Raw genomic sequence first — 21,587 nt, 5'->3', positions numbered from 1 at the left:
TTGTCAAAAATGATCGAAACGTCGTGAAGTTCGAACTTGATCTGTAGCTTATCATGAGGAAACCATGTACCAAGTTTGAAATCATTAGCATTAAGAGTTTAGAAAACAAGTCTGAAAAACTGTTCTTTGTGTGACGGACGGACAGACGGACAGACGGAGGGACGGAATGCAAACCTATAGTCCCCTCCGGTGTACACCGGTAGGGGACTAATAAATACCATCAAAACGCAACATTTCTATACCACCCAAAGTAAGTATGCAAATTAATGTTCTCAACTTGTGTCGGAAAACATGTTCTGGACTGGCTGCAAACCCCCATTTATATGTTACCACCTATAATTAAGACGCACCCGAACGTCGATACAACTCGTGGAAAAAAAAATACGGGGAAAACGACGGTAGTACTGTATCTTGATTTGCATGACCCTCCCACCCCCAACATCTCCCCTTTTCATGCGATACATTAAAAATACTGTACCAGTTCACCCACAAGTCTAGCACTGTTAATGTCACACTACATTTTAAACAGTGAGCTTACCGAACGAGGCTTTTAACCCTGGAACGCAACACGCCATTGTTTCGCCAAGGGCTAGGCTTTGGTGGAGAGGATGAGGCAGCACGGACAGGATTAGTTGGTGACGGAGGAAATGGCCGATAAACAGGCATAGAGGTCCCATCAGTCAAAGACGAGCAGGTCTTCACCGACGGATGTTTTGGGGATAGTGACCTTTCAACGTGTTTGTGTGATCGTGACGTTTCAACATCTGCATCAGCTCCAGCCACAGATGCCGGTATGTCTGCCAAATTAAGACAAATAAAACTAGAATGACACTCTTCGACATCACGACGTCAACCGATATGCCTCCGCCCACATTATTACATCATTATTAGTCTAGTAGGAAGACTAGGTCCCCCTGCACCCCCCGGAGATATACTTCTAATCAGTGTTTCTAGATTGGAAAAAATGTGTAGAAAATGACTAGCTATGGCCCCAAGCTGAAAAAATGTCCCACATACCATTTTTATGCAAATTACTGCTGCCATTATCAAAAAAACGATTTTTGACATATCTCAGCCAATATTGCAGATAATTGAAAAATGAAGGTGTCTAGACCCATGTTTTGAAGGGCATAGATCATGATAGAACTATTCATAACATGATTACATGTGTCTATGGTATACTAGTATGCTAATTAGTGCTTTATTTACAAAATAATCACAGTTTTACGAAATAATAGACTCATATTAAGGTCCGTCTACACAGACGTTAACACAAAGTTTTATTTTTCTAAATATTACAACTGTCAAAATAGTCCTAGCACTCAATGTGACCACTCTTCTCTTGCTTGTTTTAGATAAACATCATTAGCATTAGTGATTCTACACTGAGTCAGTCATCATCATTTTCATCGAAATCGTCAGAGTCAAACTCTTCTTCTCCTTCCTCTTCCTCCTCCTCTTCGTGCTCTCCTGTGTTCAGAAGATCCACCAGTGAGGTTGGTAGGATGGGACCACTGGACCACATTGGTTTCAACAGTCCTTCATCAGTCCTTATCCATCCTTGCTCCTCATAAGGTTTTGGCTTTTCGATGATAGGTTGATCGGCTCTTTTGTACAATGCTACGCGGTGGTTCACACGCTGGATGTGCGGCTTCAGGGCAGACTGGCATGGAGGAAGGCGAGCCAGATCAACCTTGGACTTGGATGTGAGGGTCTTGTCCTCTCCCACCATTTTTCGTAGCAGCTTGGCACGGACAATGTCCACTGATGACTCGCGACTCTGGCCGTACATCACACAGGTGAATTTTTCTAACTGCCTCTCCACCTCAGGGTTGGCATCCCAGTTGTCACCCAGTTCACCGAATGCCCTGTGAAACCTGGGATTCTTCTCCAGCTTTTTCAAGGGCCCGACTTTTCCCTTCCCTTTGAAGGCACTGGTGCAGTCTTCTCCGCTGAACACATAGTACCCCAGGAGAGTGGCACAGTAGTCCTCTCCCAGGGATTCTGCCAGCTCAGAGACGTTGACAAGTTGGCGATGCTTCCCTGACCCTGTATCCAGGTACACCGTCAGCTTGATGTTGTGGGCATGGTGGAGCAGGATCAGGAGGATGTCTGTGTCCGGTGTTCTGACTACAGCGTTCTTGTATCCGATGGTAGCAGCATGATGGAGGTACAGAACCACCCTGGTATCAGTCTCTTCCTGGTTGCTGTAGATCGTGGGGAGTTCACGTACCTCGACCTGAAACACAAAAAGGCACCGCATTTCAATCACCAGTCACTGCCAGTTTCAGATCTAGACAAACATCACAGGTAATCACCTTTTTTTCAGGAAAAATTACAAATTGAATCGCCATTCACGAAGGGCTTTCAATTTTACCTTGCCATTCGTTGAGGCAAGTTGGTGGGCCTTCCCCTCCACGATCAGCACAGCCATCTCTGTTCTCTCCAGCCTGGTAGCTGCCTCTTGTCCACTCCACACTTTCAGAAGAAGCTGGCACATCTGCTTTTTGTTGTCGTCATTTGCAAGGAACATTTTGAAGTCATATGGCTTCCTGGTTGCTGGTCCAGCCAGAATGTTGGTGGCCATGGTTGGTCTTTACACTCTCTGAAAGCCTGTAGAATACCCTGGCGAAGTTGGAGGGCAACATTTTGGTTCTTGTTTGTGCTTCCGAGTGTGAATGCTCGTGCGAGAGCATTGGAAACTGTTATGTTTGAGCTGTGCACAAGCCAGAAAGAAATGACATCACATTTGTCATGATCAACCTTCGTGAAGTGGATATGCTCCTTGATTGGGTCATTCTGTAGGCGTTTCAGTAGTTTCTCTGACCGATAATTTGAGTTCTCATATCCATTCAGTTTCAGTTCCTCGACATAGAGCAAGCGCAAGGAAGAAAGCTGTAGAACTTTATTCTGCTGGATGACCTGGGTTTGAATGTGTTCCAGTACTGAGTTGAATGCCTTTTCATGGGCGGCTGACATGCAAGCCTGCTCCTTTGGTGCTTCGGCTCTGTGAATCGCACGCTCATAGTTGTAGAATGCTGTGCGGAAAGCTTTAAAACATGACGGATGGTGTTTGGCCTCACATGCAAAGAGGTCTTTGTTTTTCACCTTTCGATGGAGTCGATAGAGACCCATTTTCTCAGCCCGTGTTTCGATTTGCTCCCATGCATTTTCTTTGTTTTTAAAGGATGGGAAGGTTGTAGGCCTCTCAGTATTGCGATGAGCATCTTTGGTCTCAACTTTCTCACAAAATATACACTCTGGCGGGAAGATGGGTTCAGCAGAACCTCCTGGTTTACGAGGAGAGTGATGCCATGATGAGGTTGATGGCCCTGGTTCTGTATCATCTCCCAGACGATGAAAGTGGCGGACAAAGTGCTTATAACACTTGCTGTGATATCCTACTCTTTCTAGGTCATCAGGAAGAGTTGCCGGGATCTGATCACATACTGATTGCATACGACATGGGGAGTCATGCGGTTGGTTGAGACGTCTATCCCGGATCTTTTGAAGCAGTTGCAGTTTTTCTGAAGCAGATCCTTTAATTTTACGGAGGGGCGTGAAATCCCCATGATCAGACATGGATGGTACATGAAGGATGCATGTAGGAGGAGAGCTTTGGGCTGCAGGTTCTACACTCCGTTTTCTTTTGGGCATGCTTGCTGTCGATGTCTACCATCACTGTTAAATGACAAATAAGAAATCACGAATGATGTTAAAAGTGCCTGTGAAAGGAGGCTCTGAGTTTTCAGTGAGGTAACAGAGGTTCTGAGTCATGTTCTACACTAGGGTACTTTTTAGCTGACTAAACCATGTTTAGTGGCATCAAAAGTGCTAATAGCTAAAACATCTAAATTCTTCCACACTAACGTTAGCTATCTAGGCCAATGAAACATTGTGCTAAGTTACTGTAGCTAGCTCAGCTGTCGTGCCTCTTTCTGGTTCAATTCATATACAGAAGTCAACAGATATGTCTCATGTTTGGCATTAACAAAAGTTTAAGTTACACCGACATTAGGAACATACTGTACATAGATGAGGCTAGCTTTAACGTTAGCTAACATGGTGCTAGCTGGCTCAGCTGTTATTCTGCCTGTTTATGATTTCATGCAGAAACTGAAGTCAAGAGTGTGAGTAACATTATAGTTAGCATCTTACCTGGCTAGATTGGAGGATGAATACCAAGAACAACACACAGATGGAATGGAAGACTGAACTTTCAACTGAGGTATTCAATAACATCAACGTTACCAATTGATACGAGCGCGCGACATTACCAATTGATACGAGCGCGCGAGCGCGCATGTTACATGGATGGAAATGTAAAATGGCAGCTATAGCAGCACTAATTTGGATCTCTAGTCTGTCATTTCTGCACTGTGATTGGATAACATAAAAAAATATGTTTGGGAGTTAACAGCAGGAGTTGGTAGATTTTACGTGGGCTGGGTGAGAAACCTTTAAATAAGCAAGTGAAAATCTCTCGCAATACAAAGTCAATGGTGGGAAGAAAAGTTGAGTGGTACCAATGTTACTGCCAATGTCCCGCCCCTATGCAAGACTCAGGAGCATCTTGTTGACATTTAACCTTGAAAATACCTGGGTTTAGACCCCTTATGTACCATGTTAAGTTATCTGCAGTATTAACGTATCCTTATCATTTGTAAAACTGATTATTTTGTAATTACAGCATTAATATGCATACTAGTATACCATAGACACATGTAATCATGTTATGAATAGTTCTATCATGATCTATGCCCTTCAAAACATGGGTCTAGACACCTTCATTTTTCAATTATCTGCAATATTGGCTGAGATATGTCAAAAATCGTTTTTTTGATAATGGCAGCAGTAATTTGCATAAAAATGGTATGTGGGACATTTTTTCAGCTTGGGGCCATAGCTAGTCATTTTCTACACATTTTTTCCAATCTAGAAACACTGATTAGAAGTATATCTCCGGGGGGTGCAGGGGGACCTAGTCTTCCTACTAGACTATATACATACTTGTACCAACTACGATTTAAATCCATTCAGCTGTTCTCAAGCATCACATTTTTACCTGACATGACCGCTGACATTTGACCCCTTGATGCCATAATCCAATCAGTTCATCTTTGTATCATATATACTTGTCCCAAGTTTCTTCAAATTCGCATCACTTATTCACAAGTTGATTCGGCAACATAATATTTTAACTTATTATGACCTCTGACTTTTGACCTCGTGACCCCAAAATGTAATCAGTTCATGCTTACATCATTATACATACCTGTATTAAGTTTTAATTTAAATCCCTTCAGCGGTTCTCAAGTTATCACATTTTTATCTGACATGACCTCTGACATCTTGATGGCATAATCCAATCGGTTCAACTTTGCATCATACATACTTATACCAAATTTGCTCAAAATCCCATCACTGGTTCACGAGTTGACTCGGCAACATAATATTTTTACTTAACATGACCTCTGAACTTTCACCTCATGACCCCAAAATCGAATCAGTTCATCTTTTCATCATTATACATACCTGCACCAAGTTTGACTTAAGCCGTTCTTAGGTTATCGTGGTAACAAAATAATATTGTAACTTACCAAGGATCTCTGATCTGTGACCTCTTGACCCCAAAATCAAATCAGTTTATCTTTGCATCCTAATATATAATTATACCAAGTTTGGTGAAAATCCCATGACTGGTTCACAAGTTACCATGGAATTTTTAACCTGACAGGACATCTGACCTTTAACTTATTGACCCCAAAATCTAATCAGTCGATCTTTGCATCATTTCCATACCTGTACCAAGTTTGAATTAGATGCTTTAAGCCGTTCTCAAGTTAGAAACCTATTGCCGACTTTGACCTTTGACCTCTTGACCCAAAAATCTGTACCACCTTTGGTCAGAATCACATCACTGGTTCACAAGCTAATGCAGTAACAGGATTTTTACAGAACATGACCTCAGACCTTTGACCTCGTGACACCAAAATCGAAACAGTTCATCTTTACCTCATTATACATACCTGCACCAAGTTTGACTAAGATCCCAAGTTTGACTAAGATGTCTTTCAATCCTGACAAATCTCGCACTCTTACGATGTCTCTCCAAAAAGACCGACTGGACAGCCCTCCCATCCACTTTCTGAATAATCCTCTCCAAGAAGTTCTGTCACTCAAGCTTTTGGGTCTCACTATCTGCCATGATCTTTCCTGGGAAAACCACATTTCAAATCTGGCCTCCAAAGCCAGTCACCGACTGGGCATCCTCCGTCGTGGGAAGTCCTTCCTTGGTACACCTGAGCTCCTCACCACATACAAGGCTTTCATCCGCAGCTCATTGGAATACTGCTCTCCCCTCTGGGCTGGTGCTCCTGCCTCACACCGAGCTCGTCTTCACGCTGTTGAAACCAAAGCATTCAGAATCTTTGGAATCTCCCACGATGAAGCTAACTCCAAGGGCCTCTCACTCACTCACCGCAGGCAGGTTGGTGGTCTTTCCGTCTTCTACCGACTCCTCTCTGGCCTTGCCCCCCCAGCTCTCTCTGGGCTCTGTCCCGCAAATATTCCTACAGGTCGCACAAGATCTGCCTGCAACCCTCTTATGGTTAAACTGCCAAAATCAAGACTCTCTGCTCACCTTCACTCCTTCATTCCTCTTTTCTCCCGCCTCTGGAACAAACTTCATCACTCTCTTCAATCCCGCTCCACCGTCCAGGTCTTTAAAACAGCTGTTCACCACCATCTCTTATCTTCCCCCATCCAAAACCTTGATCTTTTCTACCCCCGCTAATTTCACCCCAATTCCACTTTTTTGAAATACCAACTTCTGTCCTGGAAGTCCTTGGTGTCCTTGTGTTTTATACTTCTCCCACCCCCCCCCCCCCCCCTTCTCACGCCTCCTCCCCCCAAGCCCTCTCCCTCCCACACATCTCCTGCTCTCAAATGTTGTGTGCTCTCAAATGTTATGTTTGTGTGCTTCCCCTTCTCTCCCCATCTTGTCTTCCGCTCCCTCTTTTTATATATTTTGTTTGTCTGGTTGATTTGTTTGTGAAGTAAATGTCAGCTCTTTCACGAGCCTCGATTCAGTATACAAAAAAAAGAAAAAAAAGAAAGCCGTTCTCAAGTTATTACGGCAACGAAAATCTATCACGGACGGAAGGACGAACAACCTGAAAACATAATGCCTCCGGCAACTTCGTCGGCGGAGGCATTAAAATCTTTAGGGGGTTGGTGCAGGGACAACAAATCAAACTTCATATTAAAGTAAGAACAAGGCTAAGACTGCATGTGTCCATTCGAGAATGCTCCATCAGCAGCCATGAAGGGCTGAAACAGCTGTCTATACAAATGACAGTTCAATGTCAAGTTTTTTATGGAGAGACTTCACGATATTGCAATCCGTTGTCTGTACGGCACTTAAAGTCAACTGTTGTCTGTTTCTTTCTGCACTACTGGATTTCACCTTTTACATCTGCCTTGTTTATACTTTCAACAATGTGGTAATTGTTGTCACACAAAAGCAAGGCCATCTGCTTGCACTTTGATCAAAGGAATTCTTCTTCTTCTTCTTTTTTTCCATTACCAATTAGACACAAGAAACAACCGCACCCAATTAGAGCGGCGAGGGACGGGAGCCAATTTTAAGTTGGAGGACGCCACCCAAACTTCGTAGTACATTTGCATATCCGTCTGACACCATTTACCTGGGGGTGACGTGGTCAACCTAACTGGGGATCGCAACCTCCGTTCATGCTCACCTTATCTTATCCAATCAGGGGCTGCCGAGCAAACTGCCGAGTACGGACCGGCTAATGTTGTGGAGCCAAATGGTTGGGGAAGAACATCCCTGCTATCACTACTGCACCTCAGCCGAGTCAATAGGAAAAGAGAAAACGGACAGGTTACCAAAATGAACAAGAAATTTTCCCAAGCAATTATCAAAAACAACACATTTGCAATTTATAATGATCAAAAAGAAAGCAATTACAAGCACAAGTCACAATAAAAGAAGCCACAGAGTCAATAATCACAACCTGAATAGCTTAATCCCTCTAACGCTTATCCCATCTCCAGTCTTAATTATTTACACATGAAACGTAGGCCCAGCAGAATCACACTCCGAGGAAAGGTAGAGAGGAAGAAAAGAAGAGGGGAAGAATGAAGTCAGGCCTTAGGGTCGACCCCTGCCTTACTTTGGCACACCAACACGATTTTTCTCAACCCAATGCAGTTTCTCCTCAGATGCCGGGCAGGTGATCCTCCGCGTTTACATCAGATCTCTGGTCGATTCCAAGGTGAGGATTTCTTCTCAGCAGCAGGCAAGTCGCTCTTCCTCTTCATTACAGATCTCTGCTCGATTCCAGGGCTAGGATTTCTCCTCAGTGGTAGACAGGTGGTTCTTCTTCTAATTCACATCTCTAGCTCAGAGTCCAAGGTGGTAAAAAGCATTTATGCACCTTTATACTTGCTTAACCTGGGTTGAGCCTGCCCCGCGCAAAGCATCCCCATTGGTGCACCTCCAGACACTCCACCCTACTCCACTGTCACTTATCCGCGTTTCGTGCTCGGGGACCCTGGTGGTTCGCCCTGGTTCTGGCGTTTCCCGCCAAGGCGAGTTACAGCTGAGAGGACGTGGCTGCTTTAAGGGGGGTGATGGGAGGAATGGGGGGCAGAAGAGGATACATGAGGTGTAAAAGATGGATACAAAAGGAAACTCAGGAGGGAAAATTGGAAATTTCGAAGGAGGGATTGGGTTAGGTGTGAGGGTTAAAGGAGGTTAAAAAAAAAAATCATGGTTATGGATTGGGGAGATCTGACATGGTGGTAAACAGCTGTCTTGAAGATCTGGAGGGAAGACCGAGATTGAAGAAAAAAAAAAATTGCCAGTTGCTTCCACAGGTAGGGAAAAAGAGGAATGAATGAGTGGTGAGCAGCGATTTAGGATTTAAGCAGTTACACTAGAAGGAATTGATGGTGGTCTGCACGTGCCCTGCAGAAACCTGGGGGGACAAAGCACAGAAAGTGCAGAAGGTCGCAGCCAGTGGCTTCTGGTTGCATCCTTCCTGTGAGAGCAGCTGTGCCATTGATGCAGTGCCCCCTGCTTCCAGCAATCTAGTACTCATTTCGCCCACCTTGGAAGGATGTCATGCCGAGTCATCCCACCTGGTGTCGTGCAACGGCACGACAGGGGCTCGAACCCAAGACCCTAAGATCTTAAGGCATCCACTTTAACGGTCAAGCCAACACAAAGCTTGACGAAGCACATCATAACATCGGCCATTCTGTCCGGGTCAATTGGGTTGTAAACGCTACAGTGTAAATGGGCAGTGAGATCAACCTGACACCACGAATCAAAACGACATGTCTGTATCGTCTACCTGTCAACCAAAACACCACCCTTACATGGTACGTATCCACGTGACCATTGAACCTGCCCCATTTTATTATGTAGTCGAGTGGTCATGATGACCTATGGATATTTTTCCCGCATTCAGCCACATCTTTCTCCTCCTCACCTTCCACCCCCTCCCCTCCCCCACAACCTCATTTGCCCTCCCTTACTTCCATCTGAATGTTTATCCCTTGGACTTGGAGCAGCACCTGCACGACGAGACCTTGCCGGACGGTCTTGTGGAGCCACCTGGGTGACTCCGCGTCCCCGACATTTGGCCGCACGTTCCTGCACGTCCCGTGGGTCAGAGCACATCAGCATTACATTACGTCAACCACGCCACACCAACTACCACAAAAACAACAATAGAAACAGCGAATGTACGAGCGATAGGAAAAGAGGGCTTCGTGACAGGCCAAGGTAACAACAAACCCCGTTCATGCGACTCCCGCTCTGGCCCGGTCGTTTGCAGGTCGTCGGGGACTTCTTGGACACTTCGGCAGGACACTGGGATTTGCCCGAAGACCCTCCGGGCTTCTCCGGGCGGGCGGCGGTGGCGGGTTTCCTGCCTACGGGGCGGGAGGATCAGGGGCCAGGACTATCACGATGTGTCCCTCAAAAAATAAAGATCGACTTCACTGAGGCCGCGCAATGACCTCAAGTTACCCAAACAAAAAGATCCCCCCACTTTATTCAAGGAAACCCGATGACACGAACACTTCACCACCATGGGCATGTCATTTGGCCACCGCAACTTTTGGAAGTGGAGGATTGTATTTATATTAAACGTTTCCCTCCCACCATTCATCCGAATGGACGTTGCGTTTCGAATCAAATCATTGCGATGGAATGCGTACGTAATATAGAAGATCCGATCTCAACATAATCTGAAATTACACAATCAATCGAAATCATTGACAACCGCACAGCTGCCCCGAAATGATACACCGCCTAGAGCTATCGAAATACGAGAATGCCTCCCGAAGCAACTATGAGCAGTGAAGTGAAACCGCGGTCTGTAACACAAAGCGAGAACGTGCAGCGAGCGACTGCCATTTTCTCACCGGTTAACGCTTTGTGGAGTAACCAATGAGGTTAACGACAACTAAAGGCGTCCCATTCACAAAAGGCAGATCCTACAGGATCGGTCACCTCATGCCATGTAGCGACTTGGTCGCACCGCGCCACTTCCAAATTATAGTGAAAATACAGCAAAAAATAAAACTCGGTGGTCTAACACTTGTATTGGTTAAAAAATATAACTTACGCCGACTCGCCGAGTAACGATCGGGGCGGGAACTATTTGAGTCGAGACGGTTGGTGACGTCACCGACGCGCATCCTCTTCAACGTTTCCCATATTTGAGAGGAAACTACACACGCAGTGCTAATAACACTTTAGTGGCAAGTACAATAAATACAATATAATAATCATAAATGGGTAAAGGAAAAAACCCCAAATCGAACAAGACCTCGCCAACTGCGGGGACTGCCGCGAACTATACCACCACGTCCAAATATGATGTACAAAGTCGGCAGCAACAGAAAACGACGAAAACAAATCAAACCAATAGATATGGAAGCCCTTTACTAATACAGTATTGTACATATTTTTCAAACCTAAGCGCAAAAACAAGATTAACTGAACGCTACAGAACGTAAGTCTTGGCTTTTTGGTAATAAATCTGGAATCGTGCTCGCTCTTCCAACACAATACAATGCTTCTCCAAGTCATTTTCAAACGTTTGGGTGGCAATACACTGTAACTCATTTGCTGTAGTCATTTGAGGAGATCTATTTATTACATATGCATAAAGGGAGGGCATGTGTTGAAAGAAATTTAGGCACTTTTGGAGGGATGTTTTCCAATGTGATTATCTGTGCATTGATCTATCTCCAACCTCTTACTTGTCTTTATGCAGAGACATTGTGGCATGATGCAAATTCTCCCAAATGGTCAGTTTTTACAAATCACTGCCATCTTGTCATCTCCCAGTTCCAATGGTGATCTTTATATACCAAATGACCTCCTGCCATAGCCCACCTTTTATTTCTGACCATGCTTGTAATGTCCGTCAACTGTGTGCTGCTTCCCTTCTGCCCCAGTCAAAAACCCCACAACCTCGGTCATTTCACTCCACCATGTTCCTCAAATTGGTTGAATTCACGTTAAAACTACGATGAATAAAATCGGTGTTGAAAATGGAAAGGCAGCAGAATGACATGAATCCAACTGGGATGGCATTCGGTAGAGCGCAGACCTTCGCCAGGCTGAACAGTTTCTTTTGCACCCCACTGATTGGCCAGATCTCCAACTGGACCTGAACCAAAATCGAATTGGCTTGTTCTGGTCACACACCCAGAATAATTAGCAATGGTGTGACGTAATATTCAAGATTGCTGTTAGTAAATCCATATCTTTTAACCAGAGACGGTTGTGCAATGGATGGAGCATCCACTCTGAGTCTGCGACCTTGGTGGTCCAGACCCTGGTTGAGTCATACGAAAGACTATTAAAATGGTACGTGCTGCTTCCTTGCTTGACGCACAGCATTTAAAGGTGTGACTACTGGTGAACTGGTGAACTTTAAAGGTACTGGTGAACAGGTGATATATATAATTATTTTTTTTTAAGCTGAACAGTTTCCTTATCTATATTATAATAGCCGTAGATGATTCTGTCTGTCTGTCTGTCTGTCTGTTGGGCGTCTGTCCGGGGTGTGGCTTACTCGGTTTGCAGAGTAGCTCCACCCATAGCTCCACCCATTCTGGGAGTGGCTTCATCTAATTATAAACAAATATCCACCATTTTATTAACTCGCATAGCTTTGAGGCCTGTTTTGTAGGCCTGTGGTGTCTTGCTCTCTCTCCCAGTTTTATTTCAAATCAAATTCGATATATCATTTCATTTTTCACAGTCGCTAACATAGTTTTCGACTCGGTTGAAAAAAAACGGGAAGGAAATCCAATGAAAGTTGCCGTTTATAGAACGAAATGAATTCTCAAACGCCTGTAACTTCAACTTCAAGGCCATTGAGTCTCTCTCACGCCTTTATCTCCAATCTAACTCACCATATGATTTCATTTTTATCGATGGTTTTGGACTCGGTGTCAGCAATAATTGAGAACATTCCACACACGCGGGAAAATGCAGAGATATATTTTTAAAAATCGTGTAATGGTGTATCATACACCGCCCAACATGACACCGACGGCAACGTGTCGATATATATTAAAAATTCGCTTTTGCTTTTCCGTTAAGATATATTACTTTTTCGTTTGATGACAGTCGTCACAAAAACGTCAACAATGATGCCGACATATATTTCTTCGTTTTTATTTAATTCAACATTATTAGCCGGAAGTAAAATATGTTTCAGGAAATTACCGAGAGATATTTCTTCGTTTTTTAAAATTAGTTATGTGCAAATACACTTTAAATAGGTTTATTTGAAATCTTTAATTTTCCACAATATAATTTACTTGCCATTTATCATTTGATGATTACGAGACAAATTCCTCTTGAGGATCGCGACAATTCATGCGGTGCGTGGAAACTTCTATTTCCAAAATGGATGAAGAACGCAGCCCTGAACAGGATGCAGCAAGAAAACGAATGAGAAGGGCGAACGAGTCCGTCGTCGAACGTCAATGCAGACTTGAACAGGATGCAGCCAGAAAACGAATGAGACGGGAGAACGAGTCCATCGACGAACGTCAATGCAAACTTGCGGGGTCACCCGTGGGAATCCCACGGGCATGGATGTGTGTGACATTTCGACATATTGAGTTAGATGCTGCACATTCATTTTTACAAAATGGTTACTGGCAAGTCATCAGATCCAGAAATGGTGTAAAAACCACCGTTTAGAGGCCATTTTCCCCCGCAAAGCGGGGGTTGGCCTTTTCGGGGACCGTGGTAGTTGTTGTTTTTTTGTCCCCTTTTTGAAGCAATGTTTTACGGCCGGATGCCCTTCCTGACGCCAACCCTTTTTGCCGCCTTCAACGACAAACAGGGAATTACCAGTGAACTGGTACTCAATTAGCCGACCTCGGAAGGATGACAGGCTGAGTCAACCCCCCTGGCATTAATTCGGCGATCGACCGAGATTCGAACCCCCCCCTGGCATTAATTCGGCGATCGACCGAGATTCGAACCCAGGATCCTAAGCCGGCACCCTAGCCGCTAGCCCAACACCAGAAATGGTGTCATGAACACAATTTATTTACGCACAAGCACAAAAGCAAGACGGGCCGATTTCCGATTCCGACGGGCCGACGGGCGAGACGGGCCGATTTCCGATTCCGACGGGCCGATTTCCGATTCCGACGGGCCGATTTGGAGCAAGAAAAAGAACGAGACGGGAGAAAAAGGAGAGAAACGAGACGGGGAAAGCCGATTGGAGAGGCGAGTGAGGCGCGATTGGAGAGGCGTGTGAGGCGCGATTGGAGAGGAGTGTGAGGCACGATTGGAGAGGAGTGTGAGGCACGATTGGAGAGGAGTGTGAGGCGCGATTGGAGAGGAGTGATTGGAGGGGAGTGTGAGGCACGATTGGAGAGGAGTGTGAGGCACGATTGGAGAGGAGTGTGAGGCGCGATTGGAGAGGAGTGTGAGGCACGATTGGAGAGGAGTGTGAGGCGCGATTGGAGAGGAGTGTGAGGCGCGATTGGAGAGGCGTGTGAAGGATTGGAGAGGAGAGGAGTGTGAGGGATTGGAGAGGTGAGGGATTGGAAAAGAGAGGGATGTGAGGGTTTGGAGAGGAGAGGAGTGCTAGGTGGAGAGAGGAGAGTGTCAGGTGGAGACAGGAGAGTGTCAGGTGGAGACAGGAGAGTGTCAGGTGGAGAGGAGTGAGGGGTCACATATTATGTGAAATAAATAAATTGTGTTCATCACACCATTTCTGGATCTGATGACTTGCCAGTAACCATTTTGTAAAAATGAATGTGCAGCATATAACTCAATATGTCGAAATGTCACACACATCCATGCCCGTGGGATTCCCACGGGTGACCCCGCTAGTAGTCTTATAAACAAGAATCATGCTCTTAGGGGTCATAGAAGTACCCCTAATTATTGAAAAATTCAAATTTCAATTCAATTCAATATAATATTTTGCATGAAATTTGTTATAACTTTAATTTGCATCATTCTTTTGGGCTGAAATTTGGACAGGATATTCAGAATATCACTTCCTTTAAAATGATGAAGGCTTTTGTTTATAGGAGTAGCCATTGTGGATTTATTGAAGGACAACCAAGTTTTATCTGGTAATTGGCATAATTAGCTAATTAGTGAACATTTGACATAATTTCACAAAATCCTCTCATCAGGTAGTAGAGTAACACATGTATAACACATGTACCAAGTTTTGTGTGAAAAGAATGATAGGTGACATAGAAGATAGAAGTAGAAATGTGTTCTTTGTTTTTCCTTGTTTTTTATTGACGGTCTAATTTATGCAAATTATATGCATGTAATATGACAAAGAAGCGTTGAAACTGGTCTGAGTTAAAGCCAAGATTACATCTTTCAAGAAAAACTGAAAATTAGATGTTAACTTGACTTTGTTTTTGTGTAAAGGCCTCTCAAAGGTACCTATGTAGTTTTCTCAATTTTTCACCAGTACTACACCCTTAACCCTGGTGTTGGGCTAGCGGCTAGGGTGCCGGCTTAGGATCCTAGGATCCTGGGTTCGAATCTCGGTCGATCGCCGAATTAATGCCAGGGGGGTTGACTCAGCCTGTCATCCTTCCGAGGTCGGCTAATTGAGTACCAGTTCACTGGTAATTCCCTGTTTGTCGTTGAAGGTGGCAAAAAGGGTTGGCGTCAGGAAGGGCATCCGGCCGTAAAACATTGCTTCAAAAAGGGGACCAAAAAACAACAACTACCACGGTCCCCGAAAAGGCCAACCCCCGCTTTGCGGGGAAAAATGGCCTCTAAACGGTGGTTTTTTACTACACCCTTAAAGGATTAAGCACAGACAATCCCTACATGTTGGCATCCATGTAGAGGAGGAAATTCCTCCTCAGCAAATGCCCCATTGAGTGTTGTGCAAAAGGCCCTTGCCCTCTTCATGCCACCCAGGTTATTGTCGTGACGTCACTGGTACCCAGACTGCCCCAGGAAGCGACGGCACTCCCACACCACCGCTCCCACCACCCCCCAAGCTCAGTGGCTGTTTGTCTCGTCCAATAGTGCTGTATTGTTTCTCGTGTATTAGTCTGTACATCCATGTGTGTAAGATGAGCATGTGGTAGCTCCACTTCAAGCCTTAAATACTGTTAAAAAATATATAAATACTGTTGGACCCCGCTATTCGCGGTTCAGCTATTCGTGGATTTATTTTCCTATTCGCGGCTATGCTCCGCGAATTTGCAGGGGTTTTTTCCTATTCGCGGCCGTGTCCTGCGAAATCGCAGATTTTCATCGACATTTGCGGGTTTTTCCTCACTATTCGCTGATTTCTGTGACTCGGGAACCTATCCCCCCTCTTTCCATTGAAACAACGCCCTGCTATTCATGGTTTCGCAATTCGTGGATTCTCCATGAACGTATCCCCCACGAATAGCAGGGTTGGAGGGTATATATATATATAAAAAGGGAAATATTTTTAATGAACCAATTGCAGATGATTTGAGGACAAATATTCAGACCCACTTTTGGAATAACAACCAAAACCACTATATCAACAACACCACAAGGGTGTAAATAAAGTTCATATCCACAATGAGAGATTTGATATTGACATTGTTCTGAAACTTAAATCAGGTCCAGACAACAATAAAGTAGTTATTCATTTTACAACGTTTTTAGGAAACAACAACATTTGTTTGCAGTGCATCACATTTCATACGAAATCTCAATGCACTTTTCAACTTTCTACTTTCCCTTGGGCTTCTAAATACACTCGGTGTCAGGGCTCATTTTCAGCTAGTTCTTCGCCAACTGATGCAGTTTTCTGTTGCAGCCTTTTCTTGAAGGCAAGTTTTCTTTCAAGAGAATCGCGTGATCTTTGCTTCTTCTCGGTCTTTTGTTTCCGCCACTTCAGCCTCTCCTGGGCAACCACGCTCCCGTCACCCTTCACCCACAAGTCCACCTTCTCACGAAGAATACGCAGGGCCAGCTCTCGGTTACGTTCTGCCGAACGTGTTTGGTGGCACTGCCCGAAAAAGTGTGGATAGATAAATATATAAAATATAAAAACACGAGATAGTCACAGTGTAAGATATAAATACATATTAGTATCCGGATCTTCACCGAAATCAAATCAATTTGTCCTATTACACACCCAACCTGTCTACCAAGTTTCTTTCCGAATCCGTTGATGACTTTTTGAGACATCCTGCTCACAGACAGACAAACAGGGGTGAATACATAACCTTCCATCAACCTTTGGTGGCAGAGGTAATGATGGGCAGCACAATTAAAAGACTGAAGTGAGGAGGATGAGACAACGGACACAGGGCAAAATTCCACAATCGGGATAATAAGGGAATGAATGCCAGTGGGCAATCAACCTGGGCATGGGGCAGGTGAGGAGGTTAGGGTTTCCTGAGAAATGCATGTAATCTGGGGTAGCATGGGGAGACCAGAGATTGGAGAGGGCAAGAGCAAAGCCAGATCTTGAGATTGGAGAGGTAAGCTTGTATAAAATAGAGAACCCATCAACTTGCCAACGGTGAGAGACCAACAGTCCTCGGGAATCCACCACCTCTTATTGAGTTCCATTTGTGTGGAAAGCCTTGTTTTGGACGTCAAGAAAAGCAAGGTGGAAAGCAGGAACACCATAACAGAGGGTGGAGCAATACCCCACGGAGCTTTGGACACAGTGATGAGCTCGTTGCAGCTTAGGAAAGCTTTTGCTCTACAGAGAATACCCAGATGGCAAGTGCCAAATTGGATGATTATGGTCCTCCCATGAAAGGCCATGGCAGATAGTGAAGCCAGTACCTCCAGGTACTGTACCTTTTCCAGAGGCTGTCCAGAGAAGTGGATTGGATAGTTCGATTGCATCCTGAGGAGAGGGAGCGTGAGAGCATGTGACTTACTGGCATTGAACCTTATGTTCCAAGTTGTGAACCAGCGGCCTCTCTTATCCAGATCTGATGAAAATTATTCAGCAGCAGCCAGCCTTTTACAAGAGCGATGTATTGTTCTCCACTTGGGTGGAGTCATCAGCACAACGGTAAAGTTTGTTTTCCCAGATAATCGGATAAATCATTAATATAGATAAAGAATAGCAGAGATTTATTCCTGCCTGACACCACAGTGGCCTCTGTTTGCAGACAATCACACAATGATCATCAGGTGAGGTATCAACAACCAAACCCCCATTATCAACATAACCTGAAATAGTAACTTGTGAACTGTGAGATGAGCAAAGGTGACCTCCACAACTAGCCACAGACTGGCAATCCTCCCTCCCATTCTACCTGGCCTTTGTCTGTGCCTCAATAGAGTGCTGCTCTTCACAATGGGCTGGTGCTCCTGAAAAGAGGTGTCTGTCCTGGATTCTGTGGAATCTACAGCACTCCAAAGTAAATCTAATAACTCAAAAGTTGCTCTCTCATCGCAGGAAGGTCTCTCTGGTGTCTCTCTGTTTTATACTGTCTTTTTTCTGATATTGCTCCCTCTGCTCTGACCCTCCCTAAGTCCCTATCTACTTCAGGATGCACATCTTCTTCCAGTAACAGTAACACCTCCTGGTTACGCTTCCAAAATCAAGGCTGATAGCACACCTCAACTCTTTTATTCCTCACTTCTCCCATCTATGGAACCAACTTTCAGAGGCTATTGTGTCAGCTCACTCTTCCCTCCAGGGCTTTCAGGAAGCAGTGTACCTCCATCTCTTCCCATTCCCAATGCTGACCCATGATCTTTATTTCCCACATTAACCTTTCCTAATCTTATGAGCAGTTGCAAGCTTCAGTGTTTCCTCCCTTCCTTTTTTCTGTTCTTTAATTAATTTGATGTTCCTCCCACTGTCGGTTCTTCCTTGCTCTTCCATGAGCTTTGCTCCTGTGATTAAAAAAGAAAGAAAAAGAGGAGCATTAATGAATAAATGAACATGATGGAAGCCGATATGGGAAATTATACTAAGAGGGAAATGAAGACAGCCAACCAACAAACAGCAGCATCGGTACTCGTAGAAGCTACGTAGACGTGAACCAAGCTAACAATATTTCTGTTAGAAGATGCTTTGTGCGTAGTCTGTGATACTGTTCATGAGATTGCTAACTGATTGGCACGTGCAGGAGGGGGCGTGGCCCAAGTTTGGGGATGAAGGGTTTGGTACCATATATATCACGATATCTGAAAAAGTTGTCGACTGATTCAGATGAAAGTTGGTGGACAGTTTGGGTGTGTGACAAGGATGAATTGATTCCATTTTGGTGAAGATCCGAATTTGAGAATGTTTTAAATTTTTCAGTGATTCTCCACCAGTGAGAGTTGGAGCCAAAAACGATATATAGTGCAACATTTCAAAAAGTTGTGGACGGATTATGATTAAACAATGTGGATAAGTTGGTTAGGTGACAAGAACAAACAGATTATATTTTGGTTAAGGTCCAGATCCAGATCTGGCCTATCAGTGGGATACAAAATGTAAACTGTTCAGCCTGGCGGAGGTATGGTATGCGCTCTACCGAGTGCCCTTTTAGTTTTCAATGTAGTGTATTCAAACCAAACACTCTGCCTTATTAGTGGCATTCTGCATTTCCCCCTTTTCTTTTACTGTACTAAGGGTCATTAAATCACCAATATAAAATTCAAAAAGAAAAAGGTAAAAAAAATTGAAAGTGCCAGTGGTCTCCCAATACACAAAGCCAAAGACTCCGCCCACTCTCTCATGTACGATGAGACCCAGCACTCTTCCTTCTCCCTATCATCACATTCTCTCCTCACCCACTTTGACCCTGTACTCATACTTCAGACCCACAATAATAATAACAATAATTCCTCCTCCTCCTCAACACTACACTACAGCCACCACACACCCCTCCCCCTCCCCTACCCTACATTACAGCCACCACATACCCCTCTCCCTTCCCTAAGCTACGTTACAGCCACCACACACCCCTCTCACTTCCCTACGCTACGTTACAGCCACCACACACCCCTCCTCCTCCTCCTCCTCCTCATTCCCCTCCCCTATGCTACGCTACAGCCATCTCCTCCTCCTCCTTCCCGACGCTATGCTACGCTTCAGCCACCGCCCCTCCTCCTTCCCTACACTATGTTACAGCTGCTACAGGCACCACCCCTCCGCTACAGGCACCACCCCTCCGCTACAGGCACCACCCCTCCGCTACAGGCACCACCCCTCCGCTACAGGCACCACCCCTCCCCTCCGGGCACCACCCCCTCCCCTCCGGGCACCACCCCCTCCCCTCCGGGCACCACCCCCTCCCCTCCAAGCACCACCCCCTCCCCTCCAGCCACCACCCCCCCCTCCAGCCACCACCCCCTCCCCTCCAGCCACCACCCCCTCCCCTCCAGCCACCACCCCCTCCCCTCCAGCCACCACCCCCTCCACTCCAGCCACCACCCCCTCCACTTCAGCCACCACCCCCTTCCCCTCCAGCCACCACCTCCTTCCCCTCCAGCCACCACCCCCTTCCCCTCCAGCCACCACCCCCTTCCCCTCCAGCCACCACCCCCTTCCCCTCCAGCCACCACCCCCTTCCCCTCCAGCCACCACCCCGTCCCCTCCAGCCACCACCCCATCCCCTCCAGCCACCACCCCCTCCCCTCCAGCCACCACCCCCTTCCCCTCCAGCCACCACCCCCTTCCCCTCAAGCTACCACCCCCTTCCCCTCCAGCCACCACCCCGTCCCCTCCAGCCACCACCCCCTCCCCTCCAGCCACCACCCCCTTCCCCTCCAGCCACCACCCCCTTCCCCTCCAGCCACCACCCCGTCCCCTCCAGCCACCAACCCCTTCCCCTCCAGCCACCACCCCCTTCCCCTCCAGCCACCACCCCCTTCCCCTCCAGCCACCACCCCCTTCCCCTCCAGCCACCACCCCCTTCCCCTCCAGCCACCACCCCCTTCCCCTCCAGCCACCACCCCCTTCCCCTCCAGCCACCACCCCGTCCCCTTCAGCCAACACCCTCCCCCCCTCCTTCCCCACAGTTAACACCCGCCCCCTTCCTCCCCTTCACCCCTCATCCTCCTCCTTCTCCTCCCCTACAGCCAACACAACCCTCTCCTCCTCTACACTTCCTCCTCCCCCCACCATCTTATACATATGGATGGAAGGGATACTCGTGTGTGTGTGTGTGTGTGTGTGTGTGTGTGTGTGTGTGTGTGTGTGTGTGTGTGTGTGTGTGTGTGTGTGTGTGTGTGTGTGTGTGTATGTGCTCAATTTACGAGCCTTTGCCCAAGTATTTTTAAAAGTTGATGTCGATAATGATGCAATGCACTTAGTAAAGGGTATGAAGCAAAAAATTTAATGTCGATGTAACCTCGTTCGTTGTGATTCCAGTTATCACCTTTTAATCGCCTCACCATTCACATACGACATGTATACAGTACTCACCTTTACCAATATGCCGGAAGGCAGGTGTTTGATGAAGGCGCAGTTATTCGTCTTGTTCGTGGCCTGCCCACCCGGCCCGCTACCTTTAACCATCTGCTCCCGTAAGTCCTCGGGACGTAGCTCCAAGAGATCCTTCGATGAGCAAGACCTGATCTGGGTCAACACCACGGCACGAAGCAAAACGGACAAGCGCAACATCGAAATGAACTTGTCGTTGTTGTTTTATCGTCGCCAACCATAGGATAGGACGATCAAAGATCTACCTATCGTAGAGAGAGAAAAAAAGAACGAACCATAAACGACCAATGATATTTATAAAGGAGAAAAAGAAAAGGACCCAACTCACTGGATCAAAATCACTGATCGAAAAATAACTGGATCAACGGCTTGCTGAAAAAACTGAAGTCACCGGCCGCCATCTTTGTACTCAGCACAACATGAAAAAGCCCTATTTTTAAAAAACCGCACAATTTATTTAAAAATCTGCTCTTGGCACTCAAAATGAAAAATCCCTATAAAAAAACACCGTTTATTTTAAAACCTGATTATGTTTAAAAAAAATATTTCCACGTTTGAATTTCCACGTTTCCACGTTCCAAATTTCCAAATTTCCACGTTTCCACGTTCCACTCTTGAACTTTCAGTCGG

At 45.7% G+C, this 21,587-nt stretch overlaps 3 protein-coding genes across 9 annotated transcripts in view; all 3 read right to left on the bottom strand.

Annotated features, from left to right (window-relative positions):
- KMT5A (lysine methyltransferase 5A) overlaps nucleotides 1–10,752 on the bottom strand; it is a 38,893-nt gene extending 28,141 nt beyond the window's left edge. Inside the window, exons 1-4 of one of the 6 annotated variants that reach the window (XM_078768359.1) lie at nucleotides 10,665–10,752; nucleotides 9,830–9,966; nucleotides 9,568–9,685; nucleotides 539–797 (exon numbers count right to left, since the gene is read on the bottom strand). In XM_078768359.1, the coding sequence (XP_078624485.1) occupies nucleotides 539–797; nucleotides 9,568–9,685; nucleotides 9,830–9,966; nucleotides 10,665–10,737 (587 nt within the window). In that variant the 5' untranslated portion in view covers nucleotides 10,738–10,752. Of the gene's footprint in view, nucleotides 1–538; nucleotides 798–9,567; nucleotides 9,686–9,829; nucleotides 9,967–10,063; nucleotides 10,241–10,461 lie in introns of those variants that run through there. The other 5 variants (XM_078768360.1, XM_078768361.1, XM_078768362.1 and 2 more) reach the window with 5 other exon arrangements.
- On the bottom strand, nucleotides 1,246–2,570 carry LOC144888742 (uncharacterized). The gene is made up of 2 exons (XM_078767889.1): nucleotides 2,378–2,570; nucleotides 1,246–2,239 (listed from the first exon to the last, which is right to left on the bottom strand). The coding sequence occupies exons 1-2, from the start codon at nucleotides 2,531–2,533 to the stop codon at nucleotides 1,391–1,393; spliced, it is 1,005 nt and encodes a 334-aa protein (XP_078624015.1). The 5' UTR covers nucleotides 2,534–2,570; the 3' UTR covers nucleotides 1,246–1,390.
- Nucleotides 10,753–15,986: 5,234 nt separating the features above from the next.
- Nucleotides 15,987–21,587, bottom strand: part of MTRFR (mitochondrial translation release factor in rescue) — a 46,011-nt gene continuing 40,410 nt past the window's right edge. The window contains exons 2-3 of one of the 2 annotated variants that reach the window (XM_078768356.1): nucleotides 20,940–21,202; nucleotides 15,987–16,556 (exon numbers count right to left, since the gene is read on the bottom strand). In XM_078768356.1, the coding sequence (XP_078624482.1) occupies nucleotides 16,311–16,556; nucleotides 20,940–21,137 (444 nt within the window). In that variant the 5' untranslated portion in view covers nucleotides 21,138–21,202 and the 3' untranslated portion in view covers nucleotides 15,987–16,310. Of the gene's footprint in view, nucleotides 16,557–20,939; nucleotides 21,388–21,587 lie in introns of those variants that run through there. The other variant, XM_068135596.2, reaches the window with a different exon arrangement.

Source organism: Myxine glutinosa, chromosome 14, assembly GCF_964187855.1.
Source record: "Myxine glutinosa chromosome 14, kmMyxGlut1.1, whole genome shotgun sequence".
In the NCBI taxonomy this organism is placed as follows: Eukaryota; Metazoa; Chordata; class Myxini; order Myxiniformes; family Myxinidae; genus Myxine; species Myxine glutinosa.
Note: the sequence above shows the minus strand (reverse complement) of the source record. Positions and strands in the feature narration are given on the sequence as shown.